At 35.7% G+C, this 18,610-nt stretch overlaps 1 protein-coding gene across 5 annotated transcripts in view; it reads right to left on the reverse strand.

Annotated features, from left to right (window-relative positions):
- Window positions 1-18,369, reverse strand: part of RIC1 (RIC1 homolog, RAB6A GEF complex partner 1) — a 46,908-nt gene extending 28,539 nt beyond the window's left edge. For 2 of the 5 annotated variants that reach the window (XM_068176816.1, XM_068176818.1), the window contains exons 1-3: window positions 18,005-18,368; window positions 8,091-8,198; window positions 3,888-3,964 (exon numbers count right to left, since the gene is read on the reverse strand). In XM_068176816.1, coding sequence (XP_068032917.1) covers window positions 3,888-3,964; window positions 8,091-8,198; window positions 18,005-18,145 — 326 coding nt within the window. In that variant the 5' untranslated portion in view covers window positions 18,146-18,368. Of the gene's footprint in view, window positions 1-3,887; window positions 3,965-8,090; window positions 8,199-18,004 lie in introns of all 5 variants that reach the window. The other 3 variants (XM_068176815.1, XM_068176819.1, XM_068176820.1) reach the window with 3 other exon arrangements.
- Between the last annotated feature and the right edge of the window lie 241 nt (window positions 18,370-18,610).

Genomic DNA, 18,610 nt, shown 5'->3' on the forward strand with positions numbered 1-18,610 from the left:
TATTGAGTTATAAACAGCACAAGTGTTTCTGTCACTTCTCATACAGTTTTGTTTTGCTTTCCACATTGAAGTATTTTGTTTAAGTTGGACTAATAAGAAACTTTCATAAGTGCAATTATAGTTTACACAATAGCTGTATGCTAGAATAGTTCTGTTAACACACCAGATACAGGCAAGGTCTTCTGGTCCATCTTGCTCAACAGCTACATGGAGTAACAACTGTATAAAAGTAACTATAAATTGGAAGGACAATTTCTACACAAACATCCCTCTCCCATACGAACAACTGATGAGTGATTTTGACTTTCAGCAACTCATTTTATCTTTTTCTTCAAATCAAAGCTAAACCATTATCAAGCAAATTTTAAAGCAGTTATTAAAAAAGTACCAATATCACATGAAGTTACTTTACTTCAGTTACTAGTATCCCAATCTTGAAGACTGCAAAAAACTACTGAAGTCAAGAAATGATCATATAACTAGTACTTGTTTTTCTGACTAACCACTTTTTCTTTAATTTATGGTAAAATATGCACATTTTGTTTAAATGAAAGCTAAGCTGACAAAAGGCTCTAAATACAACCATTCTCAATATTTTCACCTGCATGTTAAGAAACCTAGCTGCAATTTCAGGATAGTGACTAAACTAGGAAATTTTGCACTAGACCAGTATTTTCGCGCAGCTAAGGATGCTACTGGTGTGTGTTCCCAGTGCACAACCACCTTGTTATACTGACACGCACAGCTTAAGAATTCTGTTCAACAAGATGTTTTATGAAGAGGGTTTCCCTTTCTCATTGTAGTAATGACATTGAAATTTTGTATTTCTGCCACAACTGGGCACTAGTATTTAAAGAATGGCTACTAAAGAACTGGCTTCATTCTGCTTACAAAAAGTTAGTAGATATGGGCACTTAATAAACATTAAGAATTAATTATAATTTTAAAAAGTAGAACATGACTGAACATTCATCTCAGTTTTTACTGACTTGTTTCCAGCAGCTGTCTGTCACTTTGCTAATGCAAGGACACCCGCACACTTTTTGCAAAAGTCATCACCCTGTCTCACTTTGCCTAGCACAGGTAAATAACCACACAAGACAGAGCTGGAAGAGTCCTAATTAGTATCTCCATGACAGTAAAAATGTTTCAAGCAATTGCTTTCCCATGAATCATAAGATTTATACAAGTATAATTGAACAGACACTTCATGTTTTTCAATTTCTCAGTGTAGCTACCCATTGCTACTTCAAAGTCACCATTTTCTAATGCCAGGTTTTTATTAAATGCCAGCTTGCAAACTAAGCTACTAGAATCCATGGCAGGGGATTGGGAGGGTTAAAAAAGGGAGATAAGCAGGTTTAGTTTCCCCATCAGGTCAACAACCCAACTTTACTTAAGGCACAGCTGCATAATCACTGCTCCAACAAGAGGAAGGAGCCAAAAACACATTGTTACAGGGGGAAAAAGCAGTAAGATGTCCCCTTTCAAGCATGAGACAAGTCACATACAAGGTCTTTCACTGATCTCTAATGGCTTCAGAGAGAAGAAAACGAATCTGATATTGTTCAGCCCAGCAGGAGTGAAATCCAAGTATTTCAATTAAATAATGCCTTTGGGAAATGAACATATGCCAAAAGAAAGATAAAAGTTTCAATTCTAGCTTTTGGTCTCATTTGTCTGTTTGTTCATTTTAGATTGGAGGTTTTTTGTTTGATTAACCCCCTGCCAAGTATTTGCTCTACAATGAAAATTAGTGAGACTGCCTACAGGCAGTGCACTGTACCTGCACCTGCAAAAGAAGTTCATTCCATTTTAATAACTTAAAAGAATCATTTGACATTAATCACAGGAGGCACATTTCACCCACAAATGCCTGTGTCTTTCTTTTGATCTAATATAACCAGAACAGCAGTAATTTTATTTAGGTTTTCAAAACTGGGGGCTAAGTATAGACAAGCTAGTAATTCCAGTAAATTCAGTGAGATCATTCATCTTCTTAAAGGTAAGCACACACATTAGTCTTAGGAGACTGTGAGCAACCAATAATAAACACATTAGCGACAAACACCTTGTCCTACTCATCTACAGAATCTGCATTATAGTCCTTTTTGGGCTATACAGATGTATTTTAAAACCCTGATGGTTCAACACACAACTAACAACTAAAATATGCATTTTCAGTCAACAATTCATATAAATTACTAAAGTTTTATTAAAGTTTTATATAACTTTATAAAAGTTAGAGTGGTTAGTCACTGACGTCTCAAAAGGTATTTTAAAGCCTTCCTACAAGTGATATTCTAAGCAAACTTTCCAAAGCTTCTTTTTCAACTTCTACTGTGTGTTTTATATATATTTCCATAAGTTTTCAGACTTTGCCAATTGAAACACCCCCCAACTTCCCAAAAAGAACAAGAAAAACTCACAATAAACTACTGCTTAGTTTTCTGCATTATGTAATGTACAGCCAAGGATATACTACCAGTTTATTTATTTGGGCAAGTTGCAGCAACAGGCTGTCTGCCTTTTCCCCTGATGACAGTAAGCCAGATATGAAGAGTCAGTTTGAAAACTGCTATTCAGTTCTCCAAAGAGGCAAGTAAAGTAATATAACTTGTATACATTAGTCTTAAGTTTCTGAAAACAAGAAAAGTAAATTGCAGCAATAAATTCCAGTTAATTCCAGAGCTTTGTGTGCTATTTCAGAGGTCAAAATATGGATTATAGCCATAACACACAAAAAGTTTTCTAGTCAATAAAGGAAAATTCACGTTTAAATCATTTACTACCTGCTAAGTCATTTCTTCCTACACATATTTGTGAAAGAAGATAGATTTTGAATTTAAATACTTTTGGAAACTCCCTTTATTTTCTTTTCATGCTCATGGTTTCACTGAAAAGAAAAAGAAGTCAAAATATCTTCCTCTTACATGACATCTTAGGTTATCCAATACTCCTCAGAGATGACCATGTGGAGAGATCCATGATTCAACTTTAACTCTTTTTATGAATGTGAAAAAAAATAAACTGAGTAGTATTAACATAATGATGAAGATATATAGAAGGATATATTTTAAAAAAAGAAGTTTCTACCCAATTAGAAATCAAGAATGTGCTATTACATGCACAGGCAAATTCAATCCAACCCATGACTACAGATTCTGCCCATCTAAACACACAGTCACGTACGCATATACTCCTCCAAGTTTTAATTTGTCCTAGGCATTTCCCAATTTTGTAAAATCCAAAATCAACTAAGTCAACCACAAATACACCCAAAATAACAGTCAAGTTTTAAATGCATAAGATGTATTCTGTCATTCACAACACGGAAAATAAGATGAAACTGACAATATAACACACTGCACCAGAAAGACTTGTACATTCTTACTAAAAAGTATCCATTTGCTTTCAAAAATACTGGGATTTTATTCCCCATTTGTTTAAAAAAATCTCTAAGTTATGAAAACATCAGGGACAGGATCTATTTTTGAATTGTATCTTAATAGTTCCTAACACTCGATTTTTTCCAACTGAACTACTCAAAAGGCGTCATTAAATCTTGCTGCAGATCATGAATGCAACAAACTACCTCGAATTATAAAATTAGACTTTTCCTGCTATTAAGGATTTTGAGAGCTTGTAATTTAACTCTGTTATTAAGGATTTTGAGAGCTTCTAAGATGAACCTAAGGAATCACACCAGCACACAGCAATCTACTTGAACACAACTTCTCCCCTACCCTGAGAGGAATCATGGCTTATATACTCATCAAGTGTTAAAACATACTCTGTAAGGAGGTATTTTTTGTCATAAAAACTGCTTAGAAGTTGTCTAGTCATATTTTTTCACACTGTGAGGATGAAAAGTTTAAACTACTTACTTGGGATATATTGGCTCATAAAGATACTTGTCTCTTGCTGATGGGATTTCAAAAAATAAGATGTATCCATTTGCAGTCTGAAAGAGAAATACTGATAAGACACATATCTAGTCTCAGCATTAGTAAAATCTGTTAGTGTCATGTGATTTCTATGTATGTCTCATATATTGAACTCAAATATACATTCATTCAGACATTTAAAATACTGTGTGTTTATATTAATTCCAGGTAAAATCCATAGCCGCCCTTAAAGTCAAGTGAATAGATTAGGCAGGAGATCAAAAATTGGAAGAAAAAAATTCTGTTTATGCACCAGTACATCAGAAATTTTCCTCTAACTCATACAAACCTTTAAAACCTGACAACTATTTCAGATATTTAGAACCTGGGCACGTAATTCGTATCAACTACATGAATTAACGTAGAAAACAAAGTAGAAGGTGGGAAGTACCTGAATAAACTCTCCAGGTGTTTGAACACATACAAACACTCTGAACGCAGAGTTTAGGCATTGCCTCTCAGTGATGGTCATCCAGGTAGTTTCCAAAAATCCTCACATCACTTATCTTTAGCTACCACAACACCTGTAATAATTCAATCCCAAGCCATGTGCTGTCATTCTGGAAGAATGACTTCATACTATATACAGGGAACAAATACAAATCATTTAGTTACATGATGTTCCAGTCATATCTAGAAGCTGCTTGCATAAGCATGAAAGAAGTAGATGACCAATAATGTTATGTGTTCAAAGAAGTGTTATTTGTTTACATCTTGAATTTATTTTCCAGGAAAATTGGTAAATGTATTTTGGTTAAATAGCATTTCCATTCAATTATTTTAATATGGGCTGGGCATGTATCCAAAGCACTGGAGACAAAAAGCACTGAAATGAATTGTTTCACATTTCTTTGCAATATTGGTTTCCTTTTCTTTGAATAAAGCAACACTCTTGTTAGCTTAGTGTATCATTTCATAGATGCCATGGCTTTCCTCAGTCAAACATTTGGCTTTAGAAAATTTGTGTTTTAGAAAATAGAAATACTATTATTATTTTAGAAATAGAAATACTATTATTCTCATTCAAAGCCAGTATCTTTTTCAAGCAAGAATAAGATTTGAAACATAATGGTGAGCTTGAGACAGGATGACAATAAATGGAAGCTTTTCTGTGTGCTGTAATATCATGTTCAGGTTTTATGTGGCAAAGAAACGTGTTCATTTCTAACATCTTTACAGGTTCTTTCCATTACATCATTAAATATTTAACCCCTAAGTTATCTTATCCTGGAAAGAAGAGTAAAACAATACTGTGAAGTATCTTTATACTGATACGAAGGTACAAAGGGCCTTACTGAAAACTATTCAAAGCACAAAGTTGTTATTGTATTTCTAACTATAATCTTACATTCCATGTAGAGGGGGATGGAATACTGAAGCATTCAAGCACAGACTTCTGGCAAATTGATCATATTTACAGAGGTTTCATTGCTTTAAAAATGTCTTAGTGAAACTAACTAAATAAGTAACTATCACTGTCATCCATTCCCTGATCATTCTAATCTTTGACAGTCAGAAGTATAAACACTGATAATCTTGCCAGGGATTCCATAGCATGGTTTCATGTTTAATAAAGTTCTGCCTTAGCTATAGGAACGTATGCTGAAGAGCAGTCTGTATTGGAGGACTGCCTGTAATATTGGAAGGACCAAAATGCCTCCTATACTTCTCCATAATGAAGCATCTTGACCCAATTCCTAAGTTTGATTTACTACTAGAATTAGCTACCTTGGATGTATGTACTAATCTAAACAAGAAAAAGTATTTCCTAGTAACACTGGAAAAATCACAAAGGCAGCAATATGAAGGAAGAAACTACAAAATATAAGGGGATAAAATAATATCTGCCTAGGAAATGTGCCAACAGTTTAGCAACAAAAGATACTAGTAGAAAAAGAAGTTAGAATTTCTAAGAGATGGTGACACTGTGAAAACTGCTTAAGCTTGCTTAACTGCATACCTTTACAGCTACTTGAGGTATGTTATAAAGCCTGATATGCTGGCCCAAAGTCTGCCTGCAGTACAAATAATAGCTACCTCAAAGCATATGCTGCAAAGTGATTTGTTTTCATAAAGGCACTTTGAATATTTGGGCTGTCAGATACAAAAAAACATGGTATATCACTGGTATGATGAAAATAAAATTCAGACTACACTCCCCATGATAATGTCATTAAAAAAAAAAAGTAGTGGGGGGGAAGGGAATGTACCATTTCACTAATAAGTACATACTAAGCCTTATGTTCACCTTCTTAAAATATTGTTACAATAAATTATTATAATCAAGTTATCATGAGCACAGGTAGTAATAACTGAGAAACATCACCTAACTCACTTTTCAAACTGAAATTTTTAGCTGTTGCACAGGACTTCAGTAATTAAGTGATGCTAATTCAGTTCAAATTTACTGGGTGTTTCATTAAAAACTTGCTTTGCCATTGCTCCTTCATTTGATAGTGTTAGTTAAGAAAAACGAGAAAACTATTCACTTGGACAGAACTCTTCTTGGGGTGGAGAGTAGCACACATCTGCAGAAACACCTTCTTCATTAAAGTTCCAAAAACTGACTTTCTGCCCTGCATAACTAAAACAAAACCAGCAATACTGTAAGTGTGGTCTTTCAGTAGGACTCAATAACTGTTCCAAATTAAACTATATATTTTTTAAAGTATACTGCAAAACAACTTATGTTAAAACCACCATAACAAACATGCTTGACTATATAATTTGTATACATACACCCAGGGAAGAAATATCATCCTAAGAAACATGAAGAATATAAAAAATCTTATTGCACTCATTATTTCATAAGTGTTGACCATTTTGAATTTTAATTCACAGAACTTTAGCTTACAAACTGAGACTTTATAGGCATTTACATCCTGATACTATCTGCCAAGAAGAGCACTGTACATTTAGTTGCAGAAAAACTTTAAAGTTCAGTGACTGAAGTGGCAGAAACTAAAGCTAATCTGACTGTAAGCTAAACCACAAGGTCTCTTGAGCAAATGGATCACAACACCTCAGAAAAAAATACCCACAATATGCAAAGTAATTAAATATAAAAATTCATATTTCCTCTGAACTACTACATAAAGGTTTAATTAAAATGTGTTTGGACGTACATGCTGCAATATAAAATTGAATAATTCTTTTTGATCCATAGCAAAGATTACAAAAATCTTCCCGACTTTATTGATAATTATTAGTACTCACTGAGAATATAATCAGGCACTAACAGAAATACTTAACTTCCTTGATTTCATAAGATACTTCTAGGCAATTTTAGCATTTTAGACTAACTACTTACTTGCATTAACTTGCATTATGGATAAGAAAACTGGAGCATGGGAAAATAAGCTGATTTACGATTATCATGATATTGCGAGAGACACGAACTACTCCATAAATCATCTGGTGTTTTCCACTAAGATAACAATATCTAATTTAAGACCTGGTCCTAATGTTAAGACCTGACCAAAAGACACGAAGAGGATTATCCCATATTGCAACTCTTGTAAACTGTACTCCCATCTTTCTTGTGCTCACCTTGCACCTCAAACTTTAAGTACTGCTGCTGAAATAATCTGAAGTGTTATGAACACTGCACCAGCTATGAAACGACTTTATTTCCATGTGAGACAAGATCTCATCTCTAAGACTCTAAACAGAAGAGTTTGTTTCTGTGTTCTCAGTGACTTGCAATATTTAAACCACCAAAAGCCAGAAATAAGGCCACAGTTTCATCTCTTAAGACTCACCTTTAAACCCTATTTATCAAGTTAAACATGATTATGTTACCTAAGTCCACAACTATTTCTTTCATTCACATAACTTTACATTACCGTATTATTTGTTACCAGATTACTCAAGTAATGAGATGTTGTATCACCCTGTGCCAAAACATATAACCATTGTTTTAAGACAAAAAACCATAGTTCATTCTCACTGGGAAAAATTAATAAAACTACAAAAGAAAGCGTCTATCATCTAAAAGGTCCTTGGTATGATTATATATTTTCACAAGACAAGTATCAATTAAATATATTTACAATCTGCAAGTTTCTATAAGCACAGAAATTGGTAACACAAAATTCTGTTTGCAGTAGTTTAACCAGAGTAAGAAGGAAAAATTCTACTCACCGAAACAGCTATCATTGTGCTGTCAGGCCTCCATTCTGCTTGTTTATAAGGTCCAAATTGAGAAACTGCTTTTGAAAGTTCCTTGTAGCTTACGACTAATACACTTGGCTGGAGGAAAAAAGATATAAATAATTACATCTCATATCTAGAAGGAATAGGATGTTTTATATGTTGTGGTATACCTGTAAAGAACTATGTTTCCTTAACAGCTACAATGTGTTTCCCTTGAAGGAGGTTAAAAAATTAATATGTATTTCACAATCCATTAGAAAACAGTGTTTTTAAATAAAATTCAGAGAGAAACTGTTGCCACATTGTCATTCCTAATCTCACTCTTTCAAACCCAGGACATTTGAATAAAATACTTAATTGCACAGTAAGGAGTCATTACAGAACACAGAAATAGTTTCAATTTTGATAAAGGGTGACTGATGCTTAAGATGAACAGACACACATCAAACAGGCTCCAATAATGACAAGGACTGTCAAATGAATTAGGATGAAATATTCTATAGGATATTTGGTACAGATAATTTGCTTCATTTCTACTAAATGGGCGGGCCATTGTATTAAAGAGAATGATAATCAGGAAGTTTGATTCTAGAACAGGTTGTCAGAACCTGCTAAAAATCCACCTCTACAGTTAGCTGGAAGGATTTTACCAGTAATGAGGTGCACCCATTAGCACCTTTCCTTCTGGGAAGGGAGAAAACTTTGGGGTGATGAAGACCAGACAAAGTTACCACAGGCACTAAGCCTTCATTCCCTTTCACGAATGCAGTTGAGAGCTGCAACACAAAAACCTAATGCAAACTTACCCTTCCTTGCTCTAGCGCTTAGAAACATTCATTCTCCTAAAATATACTGCACAACTGTTTCTATTTTCTTGCTCTTGAATCAATAATAGCTTTCAGCTTAGATGGGTATTTCCCCTTCCATTATCCTCCAACTCTGGGAGTCAGAAGTTAAATTAAGCAGGACACACTTCTTGTTTTGTCGAAGAAGTTACCCCGCATCTTCATACCATATGCTGTCCTAACTTTATCAATTTCAGCTGTCATTCAGATTTGGAGCATCAAACATTATACCAAAAAAAGTACACTGAAAGGGAACTAAGAGGGTACAGAGTAACCACTCCTTTTACTGAAATTAACCACAATACCATTAGGCAAAGCTCCCCACTACCACCACGGGTGATGAAGTTTAGTACTGTTCTTTGCTTACTTGATGGACCAGCAGAAGCAGTACAAGAAATATAAAAACATTAATTCTACCCACATATCTTGTGAGTGTCCATCACTCCAGAATTTGGTAAGTATCTACTACCATCCTATTTGGAATCACTTCCTTCAGTTTCCTTTCAGAAAAAGTAGAGTTGCAAACAACCTCATTTTAAAGTATGAATATTAATTTTAAAGAGTATAAAACAAAGTAATGAAATGTTGTCCTCATGCACGTATATAACAAGCTGAATTAGTTTCACATGGGCAGCCTTAGCCTTGGTAAACTCACAGTATGATTTGGTATGCTGCTAACAGCATTATTCTTTACATTTCACACCCACACAGAACTGAATTATCAAAAATAAAGTTAAACATTTATGAAGTATAACAAGCACACTAATCTTTACCCTAAGACCTATTTGTATGAGCTTTTTCAATTTGTGTGGCTTCTTTTGCATCAAATTATCTAACATTAAATAGATAACTAATTATTCTTACCAGCAGACTCTAGTTGATTGTTCTCAATGAACTACACAGCTTTTCACTGATTGGCTTAGAAACACCCTAACTGCCTTAGATATACTGAGAAAAAGAAGTGTCTTGGTAATCTGCATCATTACTACAAACCTGAAGATCATTCTTAAAGCACTTCTGTGCCTGAAGCATTTTAACCGCTGGCAAAATTAGAAACTCAGTAATACACAATTTTCTTTCTATATTACTACTCTTACAGAATGTAATCACAGTATTTATAGTGTAGAATTCTTGTGACATTGATTCACAAGAAAGTGGCTATTACATCTTCAAAGCTGGAAGAACATTATACATACATATCAGCAACAAAATGTATACAAATTGATTTCCAGGCTTTGTGACTCGCAGATGAGGACTTAACGAGTTAAAAACTATTGCTTGCACTCAAACTGTTATCTTTCTGTAGTTTAAGTAGCTTCTTATTAGAAAGCAGACCCACTTCAAATTAAATAGGTCACAAAGGCTACCTAGCTAGAGGACAAATGAGGAAATATTACACTGATACTATTAATTTCTACATACTCCAGAGCTCAAAAGTATGAATTCAGACATCAGGAAAACCCTAACATACAAATTTACCCCCCTGCTTAAAAGCTTTCCACACATGTGTGAATGGTCTGGATTAACAAAGATGGAAGGAGAGCTCAAGATCCTGCTCTGCTTATGCATGAGAAATGGTGATTTTACACCTGAAGTAATTTATTATATCTAAAGTGACTGAAAATGTATAATGGCACGGGAATATTTCTGTGAACAGGAATATATATCAACCTAACTATTTGACCCAAGCACAGCAAGCCACTTAACATACATTTTAACAAATAAAACCAAAACCAAAGCAAACAAAAAACCAAACCAAACCACCAAAAAACACAAAAAAATGTGGGCGGGGAAGGCTAGTTAGTTAGATATTCTCCTCTTGTTAGTTTTATATATTTCATACCCTATAAGAAACAGTAGGGGTTTAGATTCTATTCTATTAATTAGAATTTTTCCTAAATATTTACATTTTTTTCTGTTAAAAACCCCCCATATCTCCATATAAGCTTCATTAAAATTCCATGTCTTTTACTCTTCACACTTCTGCATGCAGCTACTAACATGAAGAAATGTAGTTAACCTCAGCTAATTAATTATGCCCACTGTCTCAAATAAGCCAATATATTGATCCTTCTTCTTTAAAATGCTTAAAATCTACTTGCTGAAATATTAATGGTAGAGCCAGAGCTTTAGGAGAAACTGGATTCCAGAACCATATCAAATGACCTAACAAATAAAGAGTTGTTTAAAAAGAAGTAAAAAATTTGTTTTGAGGAAGAAGTAAACACTTTTAGATGTTAAGGAAGAAAGAAGTGAGTAAGCAAGTCTTAATTGCATTTTAACATTAAAAAAAGCTTCCCAAAATAGATAAGAAGCATATCTAGCATTTTTAATCTGCTGCAAAGAAAATCTGGCATTTTGATACAGTACTTTTGTCTCTCAAGAGGAATGTAAGGTCAGGCAAAACAGAAGCTGACACTCAGTTACAAAAGGAACTGTGGCAGTGGATGCTTACAGGATAACAAAAGTGGTGAAATGAAAAATAAGAAATGCAACCTTAAAAATAATATAGCACTACTATTACTAACATGTAAACAAACTCTCCAGAGCACTAGTTAACTAGTTCTGAAAAGAAACATAACTTCTTGTTCTCACAGCTAAACTTTATCTCCTTCCATCAGTCAGCTACCTTGGCTATCTCTTAAAAAGAACATGTTCCACAGTTCTTACTCAGAAGTTTTTATGCTTCACAACAATGTTTTTCTAGCATTAAACATGCCTCTTTTTTACTGGTGTGAGATTATAACATGAAAGCAAATCTGGTTTGCATTACCAGAAATGAATTGCACTATTTGTAAAACAGTAAGGTAACGAGACAGCTCCATCAACAAAACCACCTGAATTCAAACAACCTAAAAACTCAGAGCTGCTTCATTGTGATTTGTGCATTAAGAATCCCCCTGGACTTTCCACTATGAATTGTGAGCTCTGTATCAACAGCTGGACAAAATACCTATGCAAACAATTAGAAAAAACTACAACATAAAACACCCCAGCCAAACTCACAATGAAATAATCCCTAATTGTTACTGTATAACTTAATTCTACCTGATGTAATACAGTAACTTGCTCACTTACCAAGTATTAACACCATAACCCACCTCAGAACACTTAGCCAAGTATAAAGTAGTTTTTATGAAAAGATCTATTAAGGCATACAAACCCTGCAGCAAATTCTCTCAGCAAGCTTAGATATGGGAAATTACCAATTCACTTACCTTAACACAAGCATTCTACTACATTTGATGTGACACTAAAATGTGTCACATCAGTCACAACAGTCACTAAAATGTGACTGTTGCTTTGCAAAGGCCCTCTTTAAAGAGGACAAGCAGCCTTGAACAGACTTGAATGACAGTCTTCCCACAAGCAAGCGTCCTAACTGAGATGTTTACACTGTCACAGAAAATGACACGTTAACCAACTGGAAAGAGGCACAATCATTTGACAGAAAATAAAATAATGAAAAAAATAGTTTCCTTAAACCAGATTCTCTGGTTTGACTGCAAGTTCATGACAAACTGTGCAAATTGTGGATTTTAGAAGTAGGTCAGCAAATACAGCAGAAAACTACAAAGTCTAAAAAGCAAACACATGACCTGACAGCACAGACGCAACATGGTGTTATGTACAGGTTTGGGTTTCTTAATGTAACTTCAATCCAAGAACCTGCATGACTGTGGATAACTGTTAAAACCTAATATTCTCATCTCCTTACCATATATTACTCTAGACATCAAAAATCCACCTCATTGAGGATAAAGAAGCCATTTCCTTGAAAAACACCAATGCTCTGTTTAGTTTTATATGCCAAATGCTTTAACACTTCATTAGACTGTAGGCATAAGACAAAAATCAAAAATGCTGTTCAGATGAGCTTATGATCTAAGTGACACAGACAAAGCTGGGAGAAAACAATAAAACAGAATAGAACAAAAGTCTGGTGACACTGTGCATTTTATTTTGTCACTATATGGTCTGTGCTTCCTTTAAATGCTGAAGCTTTTTAAAATTACAAACTAATAAAACAGAAAAGTTATATGGAGAAAAGCAAGCATGTGCACATAAGGAACAGAAAAATTCGTATAAATAGACCACAAAAGGCCATTTTGTCAGTAGCAGAGATACAAGGTGGTGACAAATTATTTTCTAAAATCAATGTTAATTATAAAAATCATAACTCCTTTAATTTTTGAAGTGTTTGGAAAGCTTAGAATCAACAGAAGATCCACCCAGCAGAGCAGACACAGCTTCCAATTGTGTGTTTCATGGCTATTGTGAAATAATTCAGAAAACCAAAGTGCAGAATTGCCAACCACTACCTCTCCCAAATAAAAGTTTTCAGTTAACCTACTGCTCAAAAATGCTGCCAAAAAGCAAAGGCATAATCTATACATCTTTGGTTTTCTCTTACATGCAATTAACTGGACACTGAAAAGTCATAACTGAGAATGCATTTTCCCATCACGCATGTAATTACGACACCAGAGACACTGAAAGCCTGTAAGTCCTACTAAATAACCGCATGACAATTTTGGATTTAATTAGATAAATTCATCAATGTAACTTCTTTTTTTCATTATGTAATCACAACTGCATCTTTTTAATAGACGCAACAGCACAGCTGTTACTGACAAATAAAAAGAAATTGCCTTCTCAGACAAGTGTCTAAAGAGTATAAGTATGAGATCAGCATTTTGGGGGTTAAATTCCTAAGGAAGAAAACACAACAGAAACGGTAGGTAGGATATCTTAACTTGCACTGATGCTATCTGCATCATATTGTCCACAATACACAGCCAACACAACAACTTATAACAAGATATCTGTTGTCCCATTCTGCAATCACATTCTAGATAAAAAGCCTCCAGAGACTGCATCCAATTCTATTAAGAAAAAGCCTCGCACAATAATTCTGTAAATTGTTCTGCTTACAGTTTTGAGATGAAAACATAATCTTGAAAGCATAGTAAAAACATTTAACAGCCCTCGTAAGTAAAAAAATACTACAGAAACAACTGCAGATAATTTTAATGTATTTATTCATGTATTTATTAATGTATTTTATGAATGTATTAATGTATTTTATGAACTCTATGCACTGTGTCACAAGTAACTCCTTTTTATAGTGTGGCAAAATTCCAGGTTATGGAGCTCACTTCCCCAACAGAAGCCCAGTACCCTGTTTTACCTTATTGTATGCTTAGATTTAACTTACACATTGACTTCAACTCTAGTACAGCAACAGCTAGTGACTGAAGAGCACATACGAGAGAGTTATGAGAGCTATCTGAATATCAACTTACACAGCACTTAAAATGAATACCAACTATTTGACAATTTAGGATTCTGACATGCATGCTTTCTCAAAAGCTTCTTTTAGTTCATTTAGGTGCTCAGACTCAATATCAGATCATTAGAAAAAAAGAAACAAAAGAAGAAGAAGAAGAGTAAATGTAAATCATTTTACATTTACAAAGCAGAGAAGCATACAGGTAATCAAGAATTCTCCCCTAAATGAGCAGATGGGACATGCTACTCTTAGCTCGAAAGGGCTCACAAAACTGGTTTTGACTGACAGAGTCATAGCAGATAGTCCAAACAACCTACAGGAGTTTTCATTAAATATTCAAGGCCAGTACTTATTTCTGTCATTGTCACAAGTTTGTTAATACTAAAGAAAGGAAACACTGAACAATATTTATATGTAAAACTACATCAGCAGACTATTCTTGCTGCACGCAACCCACTTGTCAAGGGTTAGGCAAGGAAATCCTCTCGTCTATGACACCTTCTTCCTTAGCTACATTACCTCTTCTCTTAATACCTAGAGCCCTATGGGTGAATTTCCAGAATTCAAGAGCTAACTAAAGCAATTTAAAATTAAAGCCACACTGTCAAAGGAATAACACTTTCAAAGGACCAACTATAATGTTCCTTTCATTCTTTCATCAACTAAATAAACAGGCTTCTGTTTTTTTATAAGCTTAACAGCCCTGTAAAAAGACATCACTAGTCCATCATAAGCTCCATTAAAATAAAGGTGCAAGCAGGAAAGATGATGACACACAGGACTGCACAGCTGCCTTGTGAAACCTCATCTTCAGTTCCCAAGTCAATCTATTAAACAGCAATTTTCTCATTATAGCATTTCAGAAAGGTTCTATAATTCATTGAGATGTTTCTCATTTCAAGCATCCAAGTACTTAAACTACTCGAATGAAAATGTTAGACAAGCTTTTCCATGCTATCAATGAAAATAGTTACGCTGGCTCTCAAGTGTCAAGAAATTATCTACAGTATGTAGTCCTAAAACTTCTGATTTAAGGAAAATGCTTGGAGCAGAGGTCTCCACAGTGGGATGTATTTAACAGAATCCATTGGGGAGCAATAAAGGATTTTTGATACCACTAAAAAACAAAATAAAGTAAAAACTTTAAAATGTATTCATTTTGGTCACACCTCAATCTTTCTTGTTCCTTTTAAAACTCTGGAACAGGCATCCAAGAGATGTGGTTCATGCCTAGAGTCTACTAGTGTATAATGTATATTTGAAAAATGTTCTTAAAATGATTTAACTTCTGGTTGCCCAGAATTGGTCAGGCAGTTGGACTAGGTGACCAATGTAGCTCCCTTCTAAACAGATGAAAAAAATTAGACTACGTTGTGTATGCTTGATAATGGGTATATTAGTACAGTAGCACATGTATATAATTCATAAATAAATGTCAACATATCTGGGGGCTACGCTCAACAACCTTTCACCAATACTAGTGCATGATCAAAATCATTTACGCTCAACAACCTTTCACCAATACTAGTGCATGATCAAAATCATTCACCTGAGTGATCTTCTCTATCCACAATCCAATCTCTCCTAACATGTAAAAAGTCAATAACTTTTGGGTTCAAAAACACTAGCAGAATTCCATCTGGTTTTATTTCAACACCAGTTACTCTGTTTAGAGTCTTAATACCTATATTGATTCCAAAACAGGAAACAATCCACACTTTAGGATCAACTTTCCTTAGTTCCACTATTTCTTAGTGCACAGTAGGTGAAAAGGAGTTTTAAACTTTACTATGTCACCTTAAAAAATACACATACTGAATGTAAACTCACACACCTGAAAGCATTTAAAAGACCTCTGTTTCTGAAAATTTCAAAACAGAACTTTTCCCAGTCTCATCATCTCATTCTTAAATGAAACCTTTGATACATAGCTGAGATAGTAGCAAGTCTTAACAAGAACTGAAGGCTTTTCTGCGACTACAAATCAAGTTAGTGCAACGTGACAGAATTTATCCTTGTTCCAAAGACTGTACTTCTGACCAATGAAAACATTTACTAGAATGCAGTTATTTTATTTTATCAAAGTTCAAATTTTAAGCATCACCTTCAAAAACAAACAAGAAATTGAAAAAAATAAAAGCCTGGGGGGAAAAAACCCCAACAAACCACATTCAGAACCCCAGCTATATACATAAAAATAATGCAAGAAATTATCTTTTAAAATGACCTTGAACTTTACTCTTTATTCTTTCAGGTTTTTGATAACAGCCAGTTGTCCACAGAGGCCATGAGACTGTAACACGTTTTCCAGTTTAAGATCAGTCAGCAGTCAGGCCTGGCAAAGTCTGCACCTTCCTCAAAAGCACCCATTACAAACAGAATCAAAATTTATTTTAAAAATACCAATGACCTTTACCAATGTAAGTTTAGGCAACTCTTCTGCACCAAGTTAATTCTTCTAGTGCTGTCTGTAGCGAGTCATATGTTTAACATTTCAAAACAAGTCTGAGCATGCAAGCTAATGAACCTCATCCTTCAAAACAGCCCATAAAGTAAGCTACATTCTAGACAACAGGGCACATCTTGTGAAGCATTTCATGAGCCTGTCGTTTTCTATGTCTTTCCATGAAAAAGATCAGTTCTGCTGTGTTGACAGATTACAACTACAGGTTCAACAACTGGCAAAAACTCAAAAGTGTACACTTTATATATACTGTGTGCCACAAACTGAAGGAAAACGGGAGGCCAGATGATGATGTTCACACAGCAAAGTTACTGGGCTGATTATGTACTAGCTGGATACCTGTCTAGGTTCAAAAAACAGCATGAGCACCCCAGCCAGGAACTAGTAAACAGCCTTACTGAGCACAATAAAACAAAAAGTGATGAAATCGCTGCATAACTTAAAGCGAGATTTTACGGCTATGACTGTCATTTGACATCTTTCAGTATTAGCTTTCTAAAACTGGACTGTTTGTTTTCCCTGGTAATCTGAGATGAACTCTATAAACCACCTGGATCTAGAGATATTTATAGACAGATTTAGGATCTAATCTAGGCAGTATTTAAAAGGATCCAGCATCAAAATTTAAAGCCAGTATCACAGTTTTCATTGACTGCATCAAATCAAACAAACAGCATTTTTGCTACCAGACTAATACAATGTGAGTTAAAAGCAAGGCACTTAATGTCAATTATTCACATAGTTTCAAACGAGATATAACTAAACCAGCACCTTCCATGCAAAAGCCATAACAAGTCTTCTTTTAGATCCCCAAAACTTTTAAACTTCCCATAAAAAGAAAACTTTATGAATTTTTATGTTACAACATTCTGGGCAGTGATAGCATTTGTTCCATGTTTTACAAAGAGTGTATTATATCTTCTATATTCATATGTTCATTTATATAAAACACAGACAATACAAAGGTGAAAGACATGAAACATACATGCAAAAAAACCCTACACTGCTACAAATACTCCTTATGTTAAGCACAAACATCACAAAGTTTCTTGGAAGTCTCATTTTTTAGGAAAAAACAGTGTTAACTGTAAGCAGATTGGCGTTGCATATTTTCTTAAGCCTACACTGCTATCACTAAACATCGTGGATAACCGCTCAGTTTCACAAATACTGGAATATCCTGTAAAGTTAGCATCAAATTTTACAACTGCATCTGGAAGAAGAAAAAAATTTAGCAGGCGACAGATCTTTTCAGCTGGGAGAGCAGCGTCCCAGAGCTTATAAAACGATGGATACTCACTCTGCAGTACCAGATGCTCAGCTGAGATGGGAACAAAACTGCGAAGAAAGCTCTCTGGGGATCCGTCTGGATGTGAAGCGGTCGCTCCAGGGACTCCAGAGGACACAAGAGCCTCTTAGGCCAGCCGCTGAGGAAATACATGGCCGAAGATTTCCAGAGGAGCTGGCGCTCAGCCTGCTCTAGCCTAGGCGGGGGGACAGCGGGGGCATCAGCGGAAGGAGAGATACAGCGTTCGCGGCAAACCACGCATAATCACCGGGACACCGACGGGACGCCTGGGCTCAGCACCACTGGGAACGGGGGCCTGAGACCTCCCCGGCGCTGGGGCCGCCGGTGCAAGGACGAGAGAGCGTCGCAGCCGCCGGGGGCGGAGGCGGAGGCGGGCTGGGCAAGGGCCGGGCGGCCTGTGGGAGGCGGCGGCGAGGGGGACGCGGCCAGGCAGTCACTGCTCCGAGCAGGCGCCGGGTCGCTGCGGCGGCGGCAGCGGCGGCGGCGGCTCCGCCCTCCCACGGTTGTCTCGTTCGCCCGCGCTCCGGATCGGTGTCGTCGCCGAGGCCCCCGCCGCCATCTCCTCCCTCTTCCGCTTCCGCTCCTCTTGCTCCTCCT

Source organism: Anomalospiza imberbis, chromosome Z (assembly GCF_031753505.1).
Source record: "Anomalospiza imberbis isolate Cuckoo-Finch-1a 21T00152 chromosome Z, ASM3175350v1, whole genome shotgun sequence".
NCBI classification, from domain to species: Eukaryota; Metazoa; Chordata; class Aves; order Passeriformes; family Viduidae; genus Anomalospiza; species Anomalospiza imberbis.